Genomic DNA, 20637 nt, shown 5'->3' on the forward strand with positions numbered 1-20637 from the left:
CATCTTCAAAGATCGTTCTTTCTTTCGGTACGAAAACGCATCAACCCCTCTGGTTTTCCCGACCACAACAGATAAATCTCAGACCCCTACTTGACCGCAGTAAACGAGGGGAAACAAACTAATAAGATAATGTTGCAATCCTGCCGAGGAAGTAGTGAAGGGTGAAGAAAAAGAGATCTGACCTAAGGTAAGTCCATGCGTGGAGTTTGAGAGCGCCTCTTCTCTGTTATCCTTCGGGTGATGAGAAAGAAGTGAACTTTCTTGCGGTCTGTTAGGTTCGGTGAAAGTGAGAAAGCCCCAAAGGATACCGCGACGGAGACGGAGACGGTGGCGGTGGCGGAGTGCAGTCAGCTTTTCCATCGTTGGTTCACCCGCGACTGCGGTGAGTTTTGACGAACGAGCCGCCAAAAGCATGTGGGATCCCATGCAAGATACGACTTTATGCTGCGGCAGATGCCGGGGCGTGCGCCAGATCCGTGTGTCGTCAGTGACGTCGTGCCTCGAGTCGGGGACGTCAGCAATTTATGTGATGCGATGGATCGAGTTGGATCAAATTGGCCTCGGGGAGGTAGATTGGGCTCGACCCAAGTTTGTATTGGGTTGGGTCGGATCGCTAAAAGGAAACGAGGGTCACAAAATGAGCGCCTTGTGCGACGATGCCTTTGAAAGCCAACCTCCACCGCGCCGCCACCGGCGTCGACCAAATCCGCGAAGCCGAGTCCCGCTGCCTCGCCGTCCGCCATCGCCTCCTCCAGTCCGGCCTTCCCCCCTCCTCCTACATCTCCCTCCTCCGCCTCCTCGACGCCGAGCTTCGCTCTCTATCCCGCCTTGCCTCCTCCGCCCTTTCCCTCCCCCTAAGCTCCAACGTCGGCTACCTCGAATCCATCGCCCGCCTCCTCCTCCATCCCTCCGTCCGTTGCGTCTCCCGCGTCTCCCGGCCCGTCCCCGCCGCCTCCAAAGACCACCCCGTCCACGTCGACCTTGTCTGTACCCTCCATCGACGCCCCGCCTGGTTCGTGGTCTCCGATCGTAACCCCGTCTACCTCTCCTGGCTTGGGCCCAAGGGCCTCCGCGCCCGCGTCGAGCGCGTCATCGCCGCCGCCCGCTCCGCCGGGGCGCTCAAGCCCGCATCCGTCCTATTCGTCTTCTCGCGCGGCATCCGCGACCATGTTTCCGACAATCTGGTGGATGAGTTCGGGGCTGTGGAAGTTGGTTTGCTCAACGACGAAGAAGATGTGTTCGAGGAGTTGGACAATGGGTGGATTGGGGTTAGATGGTCAGGGAGCTCGAATTCCAGGGTGTTTGAGGTAAAGATCGCCTTAGATGATGGAAGAGACGCATGTCGTAGCTTAGAGGTCGTGGACGAGAGAGAAGAAGTGGGTGTATTGGATGATGGGTTTGGGTCTTTGGTTTCGAGAATTGATGTGGATTCGGCGGATGTGGTGAACTTTGATACCACGGCATTGATCGCGATGGTGTCAGGAATAAGTAACGGTGGTTGCGAGCGGCTGATGAAGGCGCCGGAGGCAGAGATGCGAGCAAGGTTTAAGAGCAACTATGAGTTTGTGATGGCTCAGGTATGCCTACGTTCTATTTTAGGGTATATTACAGAAGTTGATTTCCTTTATTGAATAAATAGTTCGAAATCTTATCATAGTAAATCTTCAGTTGAGGACAAAAATGTCCTTGAGTTCTACATGAGTTATATGGTAAGGTTTTAGTATAATCATTTGATCATACTGGTAACTGTGATTCCAGAAAAGTTCTGTACGAATCTCAAGAGATACAGGGTATAGTTATGTTCTTTGCATTATAGAGTTTGCTGACTGTTGATTGTTTGTGAGAAAAAACATATCTATCAAGTCAAGTTCCAAGATGAAAAGGAAGAATCCAATTACCACTATGATGGTATTTCTTTTGCTTTATGGTATTGGCCAACATCCCAAAAGTTTAGGAAAATTGAACATGTTCTAACAACATTATGGAAATTGGTCTAGCTAGTAAGCAGTGATGTATCTTAAGTGTTTCGTATCAGCTGATGTAGACCACAAGATTCAGCTTCTTTCTGATCTTTCATCAGGACTGTTGAGAATTCTTCTGAAAAGGGAATGACGTACTAGTTTGCGACAACTATATTTTGTTCAAGTACCTTAATGCGACAAAGAAGCCATGCACAAATAATTCAGCAAGACTGTAATATAAACTTTTTGACTTGCAAAGATTTTAGACCTTAGGAAGCATTGTTTCGATGATGATGTCTGTGATTACTAACTTCACATTTGGTAAGTTCTCGTCACTGATCCATAATGAGACTCTTTATGGTAATATGATTATCAGGAATATTGAAATGGTTATGATGAAATATTCTGTCTAAATTGATTTCGTTAGAACTCATTGAATTACTAACTTGAATTTTATGACCAAAAGAATCCCCTCCCAGTCTGTTCTGGTCGCTTTTGCAGTTTGACATTTGTCACATTAAATAATTTGTTGAAGAAAGAAAACTCATTTGAAGATGCAAACAACTGGAATAAGTACAGAAATTCATTGTCAATTTTCATTGTCGATTATGTGCTATGATATATGGCAAAATTATACAAAACGATGCTCCATGTATAGCCAATGTATTCCATGTCTATGCTGCTCTTGATGCATGAGTGGCAATGTTCTAGGTACATGGTTTGGTCCTTTCTCCAAGTTATCAAGACAAAATTGAAGTTTTTTTAAATTTTGACAACCTTCCATGAATAGGATTAAGAATAGCAATGACAAATCCTATAAAGGTCACAGGACTTCCAAGTCTGAATTTCTTTACTCTCAAAGAGGGCATTCAGGTTAATTTTTTGTGTGTCTGTCAGATCAACTTCTCATGACTGAGGTTCTAGAAGTTGGATTTTGTACTATGGCTTCCGAACTTTCAAGATGTAGGTCCAAGCTCTTTGTCATTAGAGAGGAGTTTTTCTTTTGTTGCTTGAGTTGTATTAGTATCCTCTGATCTGTTTATCAGTTGCTTTGCCTTGGAATCTTATTTTTGTGGTGAATGGATGAATATATGCCCACCCATTTTATGGATCTTCCGGGTTGAGTCCGAATCTTATAAATAATTAAATAGTATTCTTTGTATAATAATAGGATTTTTTTATTTAAGATGTATGATGAGTACAGTAAATACCAAGGACATCAAAAAGAAAAATGTCTGGGGAAGGTTATTGTTTTAGCATTAGAAGAAGTTGTTTCTATTAAAACAGATATTTCAAGGCATAGACTTTGCCTTAATTTATTTTATGCATCTATGTATTTTGTAATTCTGAAAGTGAAGTTTTATTCAATTTATTGTTCACAAGTAATGTTTTTTTGGTTTGTATCATGCTTTGGTTACTTCATTCCCTTTTACAAGGGAGTATATTTATTTAGTGAGAATCTTGTTGGTATGATATGTTAGTTATAGTGTGAACTTTGCAATGGACAAATTTTTTTAAAGGTTTATCATGTTCTTTCCTCTCTCCCGTAGGAGTGTTTTTCACTAGCACGGGTAATGTTATATGTTCAGTGTTTAATGCTGGCATCTTATTTCATTTTTTCTGACTTAATTGAATGTCTTCACTAAGTTTTTTATATTTGGTCATTGAATCATCCATATCTTTGCATCTTAATTGGCAGGTGACATCCGAACTTGAGCATCCAATTCTAGCAGAACTGAGCGTTGCGATAGCTGGAAAGAAAGGTATAATCTGTGAAAATGTCCTTTCTGAATTTCAAGAACTGGTTTCTATGTGTGCAGGACCCAGTGAAAGGTTACGAGCTGATCAACTTATAAAGCATCTCCAGTAAGTTATCTTACTGCTCACTTACTCTTTGTCCATCAGAAATCAATTACATATTGTATGGTATGGTTTAGTTTTGCTTCAAAATTTCACCATTCAGGGGCGTGATTTGTAAGAGTTCCAAGCACGGCGGGCACATGCATTTTCATTTCACACTCTTTTTTTTACCTTAAATTGTTGGCATATGTCTATCAATTGTTGTTCTTACGTATGCATATCTCATCATGGAAATATTAGTAAATTGGTGGAGTTATAGGTAACACGCAAAATAAACCTACTTCTGGGAGGACAAGCTGAGTTCCAGGGGATGTGTAATTGGGTCCTTATTTTAATAGAAACTGTTTCAGCAAAGCTAAATTGGTTTGTTTGGCCTTATGATTCTACTTTTCCTACTAGTCACTACTCTAATACATATTGCTTTTCTTTTTTCTGCTCATTTTGCTAGTTGTGATGAAATCATATTGGTTCAAATGGTTATTCCTATCTTTTGAACTCTGACTTGGTTCTTTTTATGGTGTGTATGACTTAAACTGTGGGTCAGTGACATGTCAAACAGTTTAGTCCAAAAAGAAAATAAAAGAGTGATATGGCCTTCTAGAGAAGGTGGAGAGAGAGAGTGGGGGGGAGGGCGGGTGACAAAGCTAATGTTGAACATTTGTTTGGGATGACACTAAAAAATAGCAGTGGAGTGATGTGATGAGGTAAGAAGTTAGGACCTCATAGTGGAAGGTTACCAAATAGAGAAGTGGAATAGAGAAGGTTGCCAAAGAGGGATGGAGATTTTACAGACTACTGCACTGTAATGTACTGAAACAGAATAAAATACTTATTAAGACAATATTTACCATTTGACGTTGAGTTATTAGTGATTGAATGGTAAATCCAACTGTATTAATCTCAAGCTAAAATTTTTTAATATGTTTCAGTTTGTAGAAACTAGAAAAGTTATTTAATAAACAACATGGCTTTCATATAATCATACTATCGCTATGCATGCATCAGTATGTACATTGGTTCTTGAAGAAAGGTTACATGTTCCAAGTAATTTATATTACCCTTTATGCATGGCATTGCTTATTTGGCTGTTCTTCTATTCGAGTGTTTTAGCTGGAGAACCTTGTCTTCTTTGGGCTACAAACTAATAGTTGAAAAGCTAACTGTTATTCTGAGATCGCTTCATTGACTCGGCTTTTACTCGCAGAGTTGTCCCAGACTCTCCTTCAGAACGACTGATGAAACTTCCAACAACAAGAAAAATTGCATTGAAGAACAAGATTGTGTTTGGGACAGGAGATCATTGGCATGCACCAACATTGACGGCTAATACGGGTTTCGTGCGAGCTGTTTCACAAACTTCAATGTCATTATTGACGATCGAACACAGGCCCCGTGCACTAACCGGTGATTAGTCTCCGTTGTCGTATCTCGTGCATGTATTAGCATGGACATGATGAACCTTCCTGGTATCATAGATGCTTGTTAATGGGATCTTCAAGACCCGTCAAACATGAGCTGTATAAAACTTTGTAATATAGGAAAACTATGTTGCACATATACTCAAGATGGAGTTGTAGTTTGACTGGATAATATATGATCTGTATTCTGCTGATGATTAATCATTATATTATCGATCCATGATTAAGCTTCCTGTCATAGATGATTGTACAACAGTTAATGGGTTCTTCAAGACCCAATAACTATGAGCTGTATTAAACTTTGTTGCATTATGAACTTAGACTGAACTATTATAATTTAGAAAGCATAAAACAACATAATTAATATAAAGATTAAATTTCATGTACATGTATTTACATCCCTATAAAACGGTTATTGTAATTGAATCTGAAAGCATGATCTACGAAATAAAGAGTGCCAATAATTGGAGAAGGCAGAGCAGCCACGAAGTACAACACATCTGCTGCAGGACAGCAGCAGTCATTACTGTCAACCATGAATGGAAGGAAGATTAGTTGGACGTTAGCTGCGGTGGAAGAAGAAAGCCAAGTGAGTAAATGCTACTCAAAGTAGCTGAGGCAGCTCAATGCCTGTGGTTTCTCCTCTACATCTGCTCTTCACAATCAACAACAACAACAGTGAGTTCAACAACACTATCCTCTTCAATATAATATGCTTTTAGGTTTGTAGTCAGTAGTCCTTCTAGTCTTTGATCAGTGCATTAAAGATTTCAGCCAGCAACCCATCACCATGAGAATGGAAGACAAACCCAATGGTTTGACCTCTGTTCTTTATCTTCTTTGCTCGACTTCCATGGAGCGCCACAGAACAAGAACCTGAGTCAACCTTTTGTTCACTCATCCTGCTTCCATGTTCTTCGTCATTGCAGTTCGAGAATCCAATCAACTTCACTCCATCTTGAAATACCATTATGAAATAATTGATTTCGTAATTCTCTTTGTGAAATACCATAATGTTAAGTAGAAAGGAAGAAGAAGAGAAAATGGGCCCTTTAGAAACATCCATCAATTTGAAATGTTACATAGAAGAAGAGAATTGAACATATTAAAATATGCTTTCATCCATAGTCTTATGTAGACATGGAAAAAAAGGGGGGGGTAAAAGGGAAACTACATCTAAAAATAAGTGACAAAAAATTAAATGATAATTCCTATCTCAAACTCTTATCCTATCATTATTATTTACAAAATCTAATCATTTAGTTATCCCAACAATATATGACTCCTAAGCTATGCGATGAAATTGAGATAGCAAATCTATGTTTTCTCGGAAAAGTCAAGCAGACCAAACTCTTTTGTTGAGAAGAAGGATGATCCTATAGTATAGGTGAAAGGAAATATCAATGGAATCAAGTTACTTTGAGACCTCTTTGTTAGAAGGCTTTCATTAATAGCTGGCTAATGTGGATTGTGATGACCACGGTTTTACCTGTTGTAATCAATAATGGAAGCTTTCATTAATGTGGATTAAATGTAGAAGGTGCATACAATGTGTCATACATCAAATTAGAGCCAAAGGAATCAAATGCGGATGTAAAGGTATGAACTACCTTTTTTTGCTATTCAATTCGTGATCGGGACGTTCACTATCCACTCATCTTTATTTGCATACAACAAAAGACAACTATATATATATATATATATATATATACTGGGTAGAGTTTTGTCCCTTAAAATCTCATGGACCTCAACCGATATGACAGTGAATGTGCACATCGAAACCACTTCGATAGGTAAAGTTTGTGCTTATTAGGATCCACCTTGTAGGGATCGAGGCATTTTGGGTTTTGCTACGGGGAGTCAGTCTCATGGACCCTAAAAGATACCCTTAAATGGAGATAATACTTGGATCTTACATGGCATTTATTCTCCATATATTTAAGCTTATATGAAACAATTTAAAAATATATTTTTTTAAATAAAAATTATGTTTCATCCTTCCTTTAAATCTTCAATTTATGTATTCTTGCTATATTCAACTATCCTGAAGTGGCATGCATTACCTTTGTTATTTCTCATTATCCCTAAGGATCATAGAATTTTTATTTACCTTTTTAATAAAATTATATATATTTATATTTATATATATATATATATATATATATATATATATATATATATATATATATATATATATATATATATATATATATATATATATATATATATATATATATAAGGTAGAACCAAGTCTCTCTCTCTCCAGGGTATTCTTAAGGTAGAACTCATCAAATCACATATCCAAATTTTATAAAATTAAGTCAGGGGTATTTTTGATAATGTTCCTCTAATACTTAAATTAGTAATTTGATCCGGTAAGAAGCGATCATAACTACATCTTAGGCTATTATACTTATTTGTTATATTGGTTGGAACTACCATTGGTTGAAACTATCACGGGGTTATTTCATTTATTTAGATTGGTCATATGTTAACCAATAGCTTAGACACATTTGTGATGGGTTCTTTGCTGGGCAGACTGATGGCGTGGAGTACTGATGAGTCAACCACGTAAGGTGTCGACTGTTAGGATTGTAAAGGCACTAAGAGAGGGGATGAATTAGTGCTTTCAAAAAGTTAAGTCGATTTAAAAATTTTCATTTGATGAAACCCATATCGAAAATATGTTTAACTTGGAATGTGAGTAAAAATAGTGAGCAACTAAATAATTAAGCAATAAGAATGAAAAGCACAAAAGAAATATACACCAGATTTATAGTGGTTCGGTCATCGCAACCTACATCCACTCTCGATTCCTCCTCCGTCGAGGCCTCCGACTTTCACTAACGATCTAGACGAAGATCAATTACCCTTGTTACAACTTTTTTCTCCTTTTCATAAGTTTAAGAGAGAACCTTTACAACTCTTTTTATAAATAGTCATCACAACTCCCTAAGAATGACCTAAAAGATTGAAGAGAAAAGAACTCAAGACTTTCAAGAGAGTTTACACACTTAGAATCACAAGTGTTTTATGCTCTTTTCTTACTATCTCAAGCAAGAATGAGTGAGGTATTTATGGGCAACAAATGACTTCAAAAATAAAGCAAAAAAATCTCGATTTTTAGTTACTAGCGATACTATCGCTAGTGTTGGGTGGTACCATCGCTTGTAGCACTGAGCACTAGCGGTACCACTGCTTGACATAGTCTCGAAGACTATGTTCTGGCAGTACCACCGTTGGGTCTTCTAGAAACATACACTTTGTACGTTCCAACTCATAGGCAGTTCCATCGCCTAATCTAGTGGTGCCACCACCTAATCCAACAACATATCACTGAATGAGTCTTCTAATAGGCTCAAATTAGCCATGATTCAGGCCTAATGGATTACTAATTGAGTTTGCATGGTTACACCTATAGCCAACTCAATTAAAATATAAACTATGATGATCAAGACATGAATGATTACACAACATGAATCATATATTGTCCGGCATGTCATGAACTCCCAATGCATCATTCTTTCCTTCAGCGTATTGCCAGATCCATCGTCATGTTGATTCCCGCAATATCTGATATTGGCGTAATATCCAATCCTTTCGGCCCAATGCCCAATCTTTAACTCAGCCACAATGTATAATTCTTTTACTTCAATCGATTTACCTTTTCATGATGGAAGTTAGTCTTGCACCACTTTTCTCAAATATTAATTAAATCATAAATTCATCAATTGATTTTATCATCAAAATTTAGGATTCAGCAATCTTCCTTTTTTTTTTATGATGACAACCAATTGAGAACGGAGTTTTAATTAAACTCCGCTTATCTATATGTCATATTTAAATAAACTTAAATTCAGAAAATAATAATATTTTAATCATAATATCTTTAAATTCACATCATATGAAAGTAATCATTACTTACTTCATATTCATATCATTACATATATCATCATTATAAAATCATGAGTATTGCATGCTTTAAAATCATTAAGGTATATTATAACATATATAATTTCAAAACATAAAAATTTTAAACCGTCATCACTTTAGGCATAACTTAAATTCAATATTCATGATTCAAAAATATTAAAAATTTAAATCATCGTTACTTCTCCCCCTTTTATCATCAACAAAAAGAAGAAAAGTGCATTTAACAAGTTTTTGAAACATACAAGCTAGTAAATTAGCAAGTTTTACTTCTCTTTGGAACATACAAGCTAGCAAGTTTTTGTTTCTCTTTGATATGTGTAAGTTATCAAGTTTTTTACTTCTCTTAAGATGTACAAACTAACAAGTTTTTGCTTCTTATATAAGATAGCAATTCTTTCTCTCCCTTTGTCATTGTCAAAAAGAAAGGAATGATGTAACGCTTATTATTAAATATCTTATTTAATAATAACATAACCGTTCTTATTAAGATTCATAATTCATTATCATGAATTTCTTCATTTATTATGGTTTAAATGATTTCCGTTTCTTATTCTTTATGCATGAAACCGTTATTATTAAATTTAATATTTAATATCATTAAGTTCTTCATTATGGTCTAAACGTTACAAATTTGAATTAATTCTTGAACGTTATGAGTTGGTGATGATAAATGTTCTTGATGGGAGAACATCTATATATACACGAGGATTTTGGTCCATTGGCTAAATCATCTCTTTGAAGCGAAAGGCTTTCCTACACCATCTAAGGCGAGAGTTCTGAGCCGAGAAGAACCAAAGTTCAAGAAGAAATCTCTGCAGAAATTCTTGGCGACAATGGCTGGAGGTACGCTATTTCGTTTCCGCATTAGTTTTATTGTGTTTCTATTACAATGATTTAGAAACACAAGTTGGCTTCATTAAAATTTCTTACATTTGGTATCAGAGCCGAATGACCTCTGCCTTGATATGAAAAAGTTTTCATTTTTATGCCATGAAAATGATTTGATTTTGGTTTCTTCTTGGAAACTTGTTGATATATTTTGTTGAAAATCATGAGGAAATATCATTTTCAACATTTTTAGTCGGTAAAATGCATATTTAGGTATATTAAATTATGCTTATGAGCAAATTTTTTATGTTTAAAATATCTAGTGATCCATATAATCTTAATTAATTAAGAATTAGCCACAGCATCCTTAATTAATTAAAATTATATATAAAGTTAAAATAAGGATCATATAAGTAATTAGACATCATATCGTGATTGATTATATTTTGTATAATAATTGTTATCCCACAGGATCTTTTATTATATTTAATATAATTAATCAGGATAAAATATCAGATTATTTTCATAATTTACCCACAGGGATTATGAATTGGAATATAATTTGATAGTTTTATCATAAAGACCATATGAATCTATTTGAATTAAGAATTTAGCCCACAGGTAATTTTTATGTCATGAGATTCATATTTTTGGCATGTTTCACATTGGTAAAACATGTAATTTAGTCTATTAAACTTCAAATTTTGACATAAGCATGTTTGATTTTATGCAGTTTCTCAAACTGTTAATTTCTCTGATATTCGATGTGATATTCCCGAACTTAGTGGTGATAACTATAAGATATGGAAGGAGAGGGTTCTCCTCCATTTAGGGTGGATGGATATTGATTATGCTATTAGAAAAGACGAACCACCTATAGTCACTGATACCAGCACTCTAACTGAGATCGCGTTATATGAGCGATGGGAGCGATCCAATCGGCTCAGCGTGATGTTTATCAAAACTAAGATAACTGCTGGCATACGTGGTTCTGTTGACCAGCATGAAAATGTCCGAGAATTGCTAAAGGCTATCGATGAACAATTCATCACTTCGGATAAGGCACTAGCAAGCACCCTTATAATGAAATTTTCATCCCTTAGACTCACCAACATAAAGGGTGTGCGTGAGCACATAATGCAAATGCGAGATATTGCGGCTCAACTTAAGAAACTTGAGGTTAATTTGTCAGAATCCTTCCTGGTGCACTATATTTTGAACACCCTTCCACCTCAATATAGCCCTTTTAAAATTTCATACAATACACATAAGGACAAATGGTCAATTAATGAATTAATGACCATGTGTGTTCAAGAAGAAGAGAAGCTAGTAATGGAATTGGGTGAGATTGCATTGATGGTAACCACTCGCGGGAAGAACAAAACTGACAAACATCAAGCCAATCAAAAAGCTTATCAGCAGGGAAAAGGTAAAATACCACCCCAAGCTGATATCAAGAAAGAAGCAAGGTGTTTCTTTTGTAAAAGAAATGGACACATGAAGAAGGAATGTACGAAATTCCAACAATGGCTTGAAAAGAAAGGTAAACCAACCTCATATGTATGTTATGAATCTAATATGGTCAATCTTAATATTAACACCTGGTGGATTGACTCTGGATCAACAATTCATATTGCAAACTCTTTGCAGGGTATGCAAAACCTAAGGAAGCCAGTGGGAAATGAGTAAAGCATCTTATCAGGAAATAAGATGGGCTCACATGTGGAAGCAATTGGAACATGCATTTTAACTTTAAGTAGTGGTTTTGTTTTAAAATTGGAAAGAACCGTTTATGTACCAAGTTTCTCACGAAACTTAATTTCTGTTTCCAGACTCGTACCATTTGGATATTCCTTTAATTTTAAAGACACATTAGTTCGTTTATTATATAAATCTGATTGTGTTGGGAATGGTATTTTGTCTGACGGTCTTTACCGTATTTTATTACAAAATGATAATACTCAAGGTTCAATGCATGTTCACGCTGGCATTAAGAGGTGTAATATTAATGAGGACTCCTCTATATTATGGCATCGGAGATTAGGACATATCTCCATAGAAAGAATTAAAAGATTAGTTAAAGATGGGATACTTAGTACTCTTGATTTTACTAATTTTAAGACTTGTGTGGACTGTATTAAAGGAAAACAGACTAATAAGTCCAAAAAGGGTGCTAATAGGAGTTCAGACTTATTAGAAATAATTCATACTGATATATGTTGTCCAGACATGGACATACATGGTCAGAAATACTTCATCTCCTTTATAGATGATTACTCACGATATATGTATATATATTTGCTTCATAATAAAAATGAAGCATTGGATGCCTTCAAAGTCTTTAAGGCTGAAGTTGAGAACCAATGTGGTAAGCAAATTAAAATTGTGAGATCAGATAGGGGTGGAGAATATTATGGTAGATATACTGAAATTGGACAAGCACCTGGTCCTTTTGCTAAGTTTCTTCAAGAACATGGGATTATTGCCCAATACACTATGCCTGGTTCTCCAGACCAGAATGGTGTTGCAGAAAGAAGAAACCGAACATTATTGGACATGGTGCGAAGTATGCTTAGCAACTCCAATCTTCCTAAGTTCTTGTGGACTGAAGCATTAAAAACGGCTGTGTATATATTAAACCGAGTTCCAACCAAGGCTGTCCAAAAGACACCATTTGAACTATGGAAAGGTTGGAAACCGAGTTTGCGACATATGCGTGTTTGGGGATGTCCGTCTGAAGTTAGGATATATAATCCACAAGAGAAGAAACTGGACCCGAGGACTGTTAGTGGGTATTTCATTGGATATGCCGAAAAGTCCAAAGGTTACAGGTTCTATTGTCCATCTCACACAACTAGGATTGTGGAATCAAGAAACGCTAAATTTCTTGAGGATGATGTGATTAGTGGGAGCGATCATTTCAGGAACATAGTTTCCGCACATGATCGTATAGAATCTCAACCTTCCACATCAAATGATAGATTGGTTATAGTTCATAGCACTCCTCAAGTACAAATTAGTGCTGAACAACCAATCATTGAAATTCCACAAGTTGTTGATAGTATTCTAATAGATCAAGCAGTTCAGGAATTACAACAAGCTCCTGAACAACTAGTTGAACCACAAGTTCCTCAAGGAACCATTGGTACAACATTAAGAAGATCTACTAGAAATAAAAGATCAGCAATTCCTAGTGATTATGTTGTATATCTATAAGAATCTGACTATAATATTGGAGCCAAAAATGATCCTGAAACATTTTCACAAGCCATGAGTTGCAAAAAGTCAAATTTGTGGCATGATGCTATGAAAGAAGAGATGAATTCCATGATGAGCAATGGAGTCTGGGATCTTGTAGAGTTGCCTAATGAAGCAAAGGTCATTGGTTGCAAATGGGTCTTTAAAACTAAGAAAGATTCGTTAGGCAACATTGAGAGATACAAGGCAAGACTTGTTGCAAAAGGATTTACTTAAAAAGAGGGAATCGATTATACGGAGATATTTTCTCCTGTATCTAAGAAAGATTCTCTGCGTATTATTTTAGCATTAGTTGCTCATTTTGACCTTGAGTTGCAACAAATGGATGTGAAAACAGCATTTCTTAATGGAGATCTAGAGGAAGAGGTTTATATGAAACAACATGAAGGTTTCTCCTCTAGTGTTGATGAGCACTTGGTTTGCAAGCTTAGGAAGTCTATATACGGCTTAAAACAAGCCTCCCGCCAATGGTATTTTAAATTTCATGAAGTAATTTCTTCATTCGGATTTGTTAAAAATCTCATGGATCAATGCATATACCAGAAGGTTAGTGGGAGTAAAATATGTTTCCTTGTTTTATACGTAGATGATATTTTGCTTGCAACCAATGATAAGGATTTGCTGCATGAGGTGAAACAATTTCTTTCTAAAAATTTTGACATGAAGGATATGGGTGAAGCATCTTATGTCATTGGCATTAAGATCTATAGAGATAGACCTCGAGGCATTTTAGGTCTATCACAAGAAACCTATATTGATAAACTTTTAGAAAGATTTTGGATGAAGGATTGTTCACCAAGTGTTGCTCCCATTGTGAAAGGTGATAGGTTCAATTTGAACCAATGCCCAAAGAACAATTTTGAAAGGGAATCAATGAAAAACATCCCATATGCTTCTGTCGTAGGAAGCCTTATGTATGCTCAGGTCTGTACTAGACCTGATATTGTATTTATTGTGGGGATGCTAGGTCGATATCAGAGTAATCCAGGTATGGACCACTGGAGAGCTGCAAAGAAAGTGATGAGGTATCTACAAGGAACCAAAGATTACATGCTTATGTATAGACATACAGACAATCTGGATGTGATTGGTTACTCAGATTCAGACTTCGCCGGTTGTGTTGATTATCGTAAATCAACATCAGGATATATTTTTATGATGGCCGGTGGAGCTATTTCTTGGAGAAGCGCTAAGCAGACCTTGACTGCTACTTCTACCATAGAAGCTGAGTTTGTCTCCTGCTTTGAGGCTACTTCACATGGTGTATGGCTTAAGAGTTTCATTTCTGGCCTTAGAATTATGGATTCTATTTCTAGGCCATTAAGAATTTTCTGTGACAATTCAGCTGCTGTCTTTATGGCTAAAAACAATAAAAGTGGAAGTCGAAGTAAACACATCGACATTAAGTATTTAGCCATAAAAGAACGTGTAAAAGAAAAGAAAGTGGTCATTGAGCATATTAGCACTGAATTGATGATTGCTAATCCTTTGACTAAAGGCATGCCACCTATAAAATTCAAGGATCATGTAAAGAAAATGGGACTTAGTTCCACTTTGTAATGATATTGAAACTCATATATATTGTGAAATTTTCTCATTTATGTGCACATTATTTTGAGAAAATATATTGTTGTTGGACCAAGAATAAACATAAGGTTTATTCATAAAGTAATATTACCACATTAAGATTAAGAAACTAAATACATCGTGATACATGGATGATAATACTCGCTCTTAGAGGACTTATCGCTATGATTCATGTATTTATTTCTTAAGAAAGTTGTTCGAGAAAGATTAATTCAAATTATTAAGTTAAACGTATGGACCAAGTGGGAGAATGTAACGGTTATTATTAAATATCTTATTTAATAATAACGTAACCGTTCTTATTAAGATTCATAATTCATTATCATGAATTTCTTCATTTATTATGGTTTAAATGATTTCCGTTTCTTATTCTTTATGCATGAAACCGTTATTATTAAATTTAATATTTAATATCATTAAGTTCTTCATTATGGTCCAAACGTTACAAATTTGAATTAATTCTTGAACGTTATGAGTTGGTGATGATAAATGTTCTTGATGGGAGAACATCTATATATACACGAGGATTTTGGTCCCTTGGCTCAATCATCTCTTTGAAGCGAAAGGCTTTCCTACACCATCTAAGGCGAGAGTTCTGAGCCGAGAAGAACCAAAGTTCAAGAAGAAATCTCTGCAGAAATTCTTGGCGACAATGGCTGGAGGTACGCTATTTCGTTTCCGCATTAGTTTTATTGTGTTTCTATTACAATGATTTAGAAACACAAGTTGGCTTCATTAAAATTTCTTAATGTAACGCTTATTATTAAATATCTTATTTAATAATAACGTAACCGTTCTTATTAAGATTCATAATTCATTATCATGAATTTCTTCATTTATTATGGTTTAAATGATTTCCGTTTCTTATTCTTTATGCATGAAACCGTTATTATTAAATTTAATATTTAATATCATTAAGTTCTTCATTATGGTTCAAACGTTACAAATTTGAATTAATTCTTGAACGTTATGAGTTGGTGATGATAAATGTTCTTGATGGGAGAACATATATATATACACGAGGATTTTGGTCCCTTGGCTCAATCATCTCTTTGAAGCGAAAGGCTTTTCTACACCATCTAAGGCGAGAGTTCTGAGCCGAGAAGAACCAAAGTTCAAGAAGAAATCTCTGCAGAAATTCTTGGCGACAATGGCTGGAGGTACGCTATTTCGTTTCCGCATTAGTTTTATTGTGTTTCTATTACAATGATTTAGAAACACAAGTTGGCTTAATTAAAATTTCTTACAAATGATACAATGATGCAATTCTTTTCCTTTTACATAAATGTTCCAATCATCACATGAAAGATATCAAAGATAAGTTTGATTTGATGATAGGGTGTACATGTTATAAACACAAAAGAGTCATATGAAAGAAACAAATTTCAAGTTGTGAATATCGATACATTAAGAGAAAAATTATGATTCATTTGGATAAATCTCCTTTATAGTAAATAGCAAAAGAAATCATAGGAGATCAAATAATAAATCTCAAGTATCAAGTGAAAAATCATGATTCGTATAGATAAATATTCTCATTAATGAAAAAAATCATACGAGAATAAATAGTAAAAGTTCTCGATTCATGCATTTGAATAAATATTTTTCAATCAAGAGTGAGTTTAAACACATTTTAATATATCTCAAATGATTAGCTCCGCATCTACATGCTTCCATTCTTTGGGTAAGAGTTCTAAATGTATCAAGTTACTTTGGAGAGAAGAAATCAAATTATAAAATTTAAAATCATAATCAAAATTATTTTCTTAGTTCAAGAGATTTAAAAATAGATTCATCAATGATTGAGGGTCTTTTATTGAAAAACTCGATAAGCTATAGGGATAGAAATTTTTTTAAGAAAAATACATTCATATTTTAGTTTCAATTTGTGCGATTGATTTCAAACCATTGATAACATCTGTAAAATAGGTGTATATGTCACCAATAGTTTCACTCGGCTTCATTCTAAATAATTCATAACTATGCACTAGAGATTAATCTTATATTCTTTTAACTCTACTTATGCTGTGTAACTTTGAATATGTGTCACATAAAGATAAAAAAACATGATTAAACTTATTTTTGTCTAAAACATAAAATAAAACATTCATACCTTTAACATTTAAAGAAAATAATTTTTTTCTCTATATTATTCCATTCATTTGTTGATATAGAGGATATTTGAAAATCACATTCGATAATATTTCATAAATTAAAGTTCATATAAATCAAAAAAATCCTCATTCGTGTTTTCTAATATATATACTCCGTCTCATTGAACATGAGAGGATGAGTGACAGAATGACCATCTTGATTATCGAAAAAAACTATTTAATCTCTCTTGAGTGTTAAACTAAATGAGAGAACCAAAGATTATGATACCAAATGTTAGGTCTGTAAAGCCATTAGGAGAGGGGGGGGGGGGGGGGTTTGTGGTTGAAATTAATGCTTTCAAAAAGTTGAATCGATTTGAAATTTTTCATTCGATGAAACCGTATTGAAAATACATTTAACTTAAAATGTGAATAAGAATATATATATATATATATATGGAGGGATCCTTAAATTTTAAAAACATCATTAATTAGAAAAAAAAATTTATATTTATTTTCACTCCATATAATACTATAAGTTGTTTTAGATGCTAAAGACATGGATCATTTGTTTTAGATGCCAAGAAACACATAAATTAGTCAGACAAAGTCGAAAGTGGGGAGTCAGTCCAAAACACATCTTTTGTTTGATTAAATATCCAGCGATAACGTCATTAAATAACACCTAAACAGAGATCGGATTAAAAGAATTACCCAAATTTAGAAATCATATGATGTACTCTAAGTTTGACTCTTCCGTAACCTAAAAGACTATATAAAGATACCTTTTCCACGAACTGCATTAAAAAGAATTAATTAATTAATTGGTGAAATCATTTGTCACAGCTGCTCACAAGAGTCAATAAGTTCGCAATTTCTTACTAAGCCAATTCCTAAATCATCATAAGGTCATAAACATATTCCATTTATATATATAATATGGAGAGAGAGAGAGAGAGAGAGAGAGAGAGAGAGATTTTTGGACAGAATAATTTCCTCTTCATTGATTACTGGGTATTTTATCGGAAAAAAACCCATTTTATCGGAAAAAAAACCCATAATATTGCTTTTTACCAGATGATGCAGTTATGTCGTTTTTATTTTTAAGATGATTAGTATTACTTTTTTAGTTTTAAAAATTTTATGATAATTAATTATTAATTTTTTGAATAGTATATATGATTAAATAAATCATTTTAGTAAAAAATTGAGAATATTTTCGTCCAAATCGAAAAAGACACACCTACAGGTAAAAATGAATATGGAGGCATCATCCTAAAAAAATTATCCTTGATTCACGATGGTGAGATTAGTTGTGTTCTACCGATGGGAATGTTGACCATAGTTGTTAACCTTGATGATGCCGTTCCTACGGTGTCTCGGTGATCCAGCGAACTCTGACAGCATTCAATGGGTGTTTTAATTAAGCTGGGAAGGCCCGCCGGAGAACGCAGTGGGTGTGAGCGGCTCAAAAGCATTAGCCTGGTGGAGCTGTTGAGGAGCAAGAAAACGGTGGCCTCTTTAATGCCTCCCATCCTCTCACCTTTCTCGTCGCCTGTAATCTTCTTCTGTTCCATCTCCTCATTAATTCCCTCCATGTTAGCTTAAGTCATTAGCCACCACCACCACCTTCCCTTCACCTTCACCTTGTTAAGAGACTTCTCCCTCTCTCTCTCTCTCTATATATGTATATGTATATATTTATCGCTGGGCTATGCCTCGTTCACTTCGGTGCTTGTGTTGTGAGCGAGCGAGGGTTGAAGACGGTAGGGTGACAAGGGGAACATGGAAGTGGTGACGCTGCTGGTGGTGGCAGCATGCATGGCAGTCTACGTGTTGTGGTTTTCGCGGCTGGCGTCGCGTCTCACCGGCCCGCGGGTTTGGCCGGTCGTCGGTAGCCTGCCGGGACTGATTCAGCACTCGGAGCGCATGCACGAGTGGATCGCCGACAATCTCCGCGTCAACGGCGGCACCTATCAGACCTGCATCTGCGCCGTGCCGGGGCTCGCCCGCCGCCAGGGGCTGGTCACCGTGACGTGCGACCCCCGGAATTTGGAGCATGTCCTCAAGACCCGGTTCGACAATTATCCCAAGGGCCCGACCTACCACGCCGTCTTCCTCGACCTCCTCGGCGACGGCATCTTCAACTCCGACGGTGATACCTGGCTGTTCCAGCGCAAGACCGCGGCGCTGGAGTTCACGACCCGCACCCTCCGCCACGCCATGTCGCGATGGGTCTGCCGCTCCATCCACCTCCGCCTCCTTCCCATGCTGCAGGACGCCTCCCTCAAGTCCGGTGTCGTCGACCTCCAGGAGCTCCTCCTCCGCCTCACCTTCGACAACATCTGCGGCCTGGCGTTCGGGAAGGACCCCGAGACGCTCGCCCCCGGCCTCCCGGAGAACGCCTTCGCCGTGGCCTTCGACCGCGCCACCGAGGCCACTCTCAACCGCTTCATCCTCCCGGAGTCCATGTGGCGGTTCAAGAAGTGGCTCCGGGTCGGCATGGAGGCCACGCTCTTCCGCAGCGTCGCGCACGTCGACCGCTACCTCTCCGCCGTCATCAAGACCCGCAAGCTGGAGATCGACGACGGGCAGAACCATGACGACCTCCTCTCCCGCTTCATCAAGAAGGGCACGTACTCCGAGTCTTTCCTGCAGCACGTGGCGCTAAACTTCATCCTCGCCGGCCGAGACACCTCCTCGGTCGCTCTCAGCTGGTTCTTCTGGCTCGTCTCCTCCCATCCCCACGTCGAGCGCCGCATCCTCCTCGAGCTCGCCTCCGTCCTCCACGAATCCCGCGGTCCCGACACAAGCGCATGGCTCGCCTCCCCGTTCACCTTCGAGGAGGTCGATCGCCTCGTCTACCTGAAAGCGGCGCTCTCGGAGACGCTCCGTCTCTACCCGTCCGTACCCGAGGACTCGAAGCACGTCGTGGCCGACGACGTCCTCCCCGACGGCACGTTCGTACCCGCTGGCTCCTCTGTCACGTACTCGATCTACTCGGCCGGGAGGATGAAGTCAGTGTGGGGGAACGAATGCCTGGAATTCCGGCCCGACCGGTGGCTTTCGTCGGACGGGAAGCGGTTCGAGATGCAGGACTCGTTCAGATTCGTGGCCTTCAATGCCGGCCCGCGGATCTGCCTCGGGAAGGACCTCGCCTACCTCCAAATGAAGTCCATCGCCGCCTCCGTGCTGCTGCGACACCGCCTTAACGTCGCCCCGGGCCACCGCGTCGAGCAGAAGATGTCGCTCACCTTGTTCATGAAGCACGGGCTGAAGATGAACGTACATGACCGCGACATGGATTCCATTGCCAGCGAGGTAAGGAAGACTCGGCAGTCGGCGGCGGCAGTTCCCGCCGAGGTCGTGGCCGCTGGTGCCTGAGCGCCGAGTGCATGCGCCTGCTCGTAGTACAATAAGCAATGGTGGTAAGGTTAACGTTGCACGACCGCGACGCATGGTTTGCGTACACGTAAATTAGATGGTAATCAAGGAAGTCGGTGTCACTATACGACAAATAATATCATATAATATAACATATGTAATGGAATTGTATTATGTCTCATGTTATAGATGGGTTCCTAAAAGTGCAAATCTCCATAATGTACGTAAACAAAGATGGCATGTGACATGAATCAAAACACAAATATGCTATTTCTACAAATACAATGTTGTATATGTAAAAACATCAAAAGGTAC

The 20637-nt window shown here is 37.7% G+C and overlaps 2 protein-coding genes across 2 annotated transcripts; both read left to right on the forward strand.

The window, feature by feature from the left end:
• The first annotated feature begins 634 nt into the window (after positions 1–634).
• Positions 635–5477, forward strand: LOC135612770 (uncharacterized). Its single transcript, XM_065109422.1, has 3 exons — positions 635–1577; positions 3661–3827; positions 5026–5477. The coding sequence occupies exons 1-3, from the start codon at positions 657–659 to the stop codon at positions 5231–5233; spliced, it is 1296 nt and encodes a 431-aa protein (XP_064965494.1). The 5' UTR covers positions 635–656; the 3' UTR covers positions 5234–5477.
• A 13138-nt stretch (positions 5478–18615) lies between these two features.
• LOC135612771 (cytochrome P450 86A8-like) lies at positions 18616–20503 on the forward strand. Its single transcript, XM_065109423.1, has one exon. The coding sequence runs from the start codon at positions 18724–18726 to the stop codon at positions 20320–20322; it is 1599 nt and encodes a 532-aa protein (XP_064965495.1). The 5' UTR covers positions 18616–18723; the 3' UTR covers positions 20323–20503.
• Positions 20504–20637: the final 134 nt, after the last annotated feature.

The sequence above is a fragment of the Musa acuminata genome, chromosome BXJ2-5 (genome assembly GCF_036884655.1).
Source record: "Musa acuminata AAA Group cultivar baxijiao chromosome BXJ2-5, Cavendish_Baxijiao_AAA, whole genome shotgun sequence".
NCBI classification, from domain to species: domain Eukaryota; kingdom Viridiplantae; phylum Streptophyta; class Magnoliopsida; order Zingiberales; family Musaceae; genus Musa; species Musa acuminata.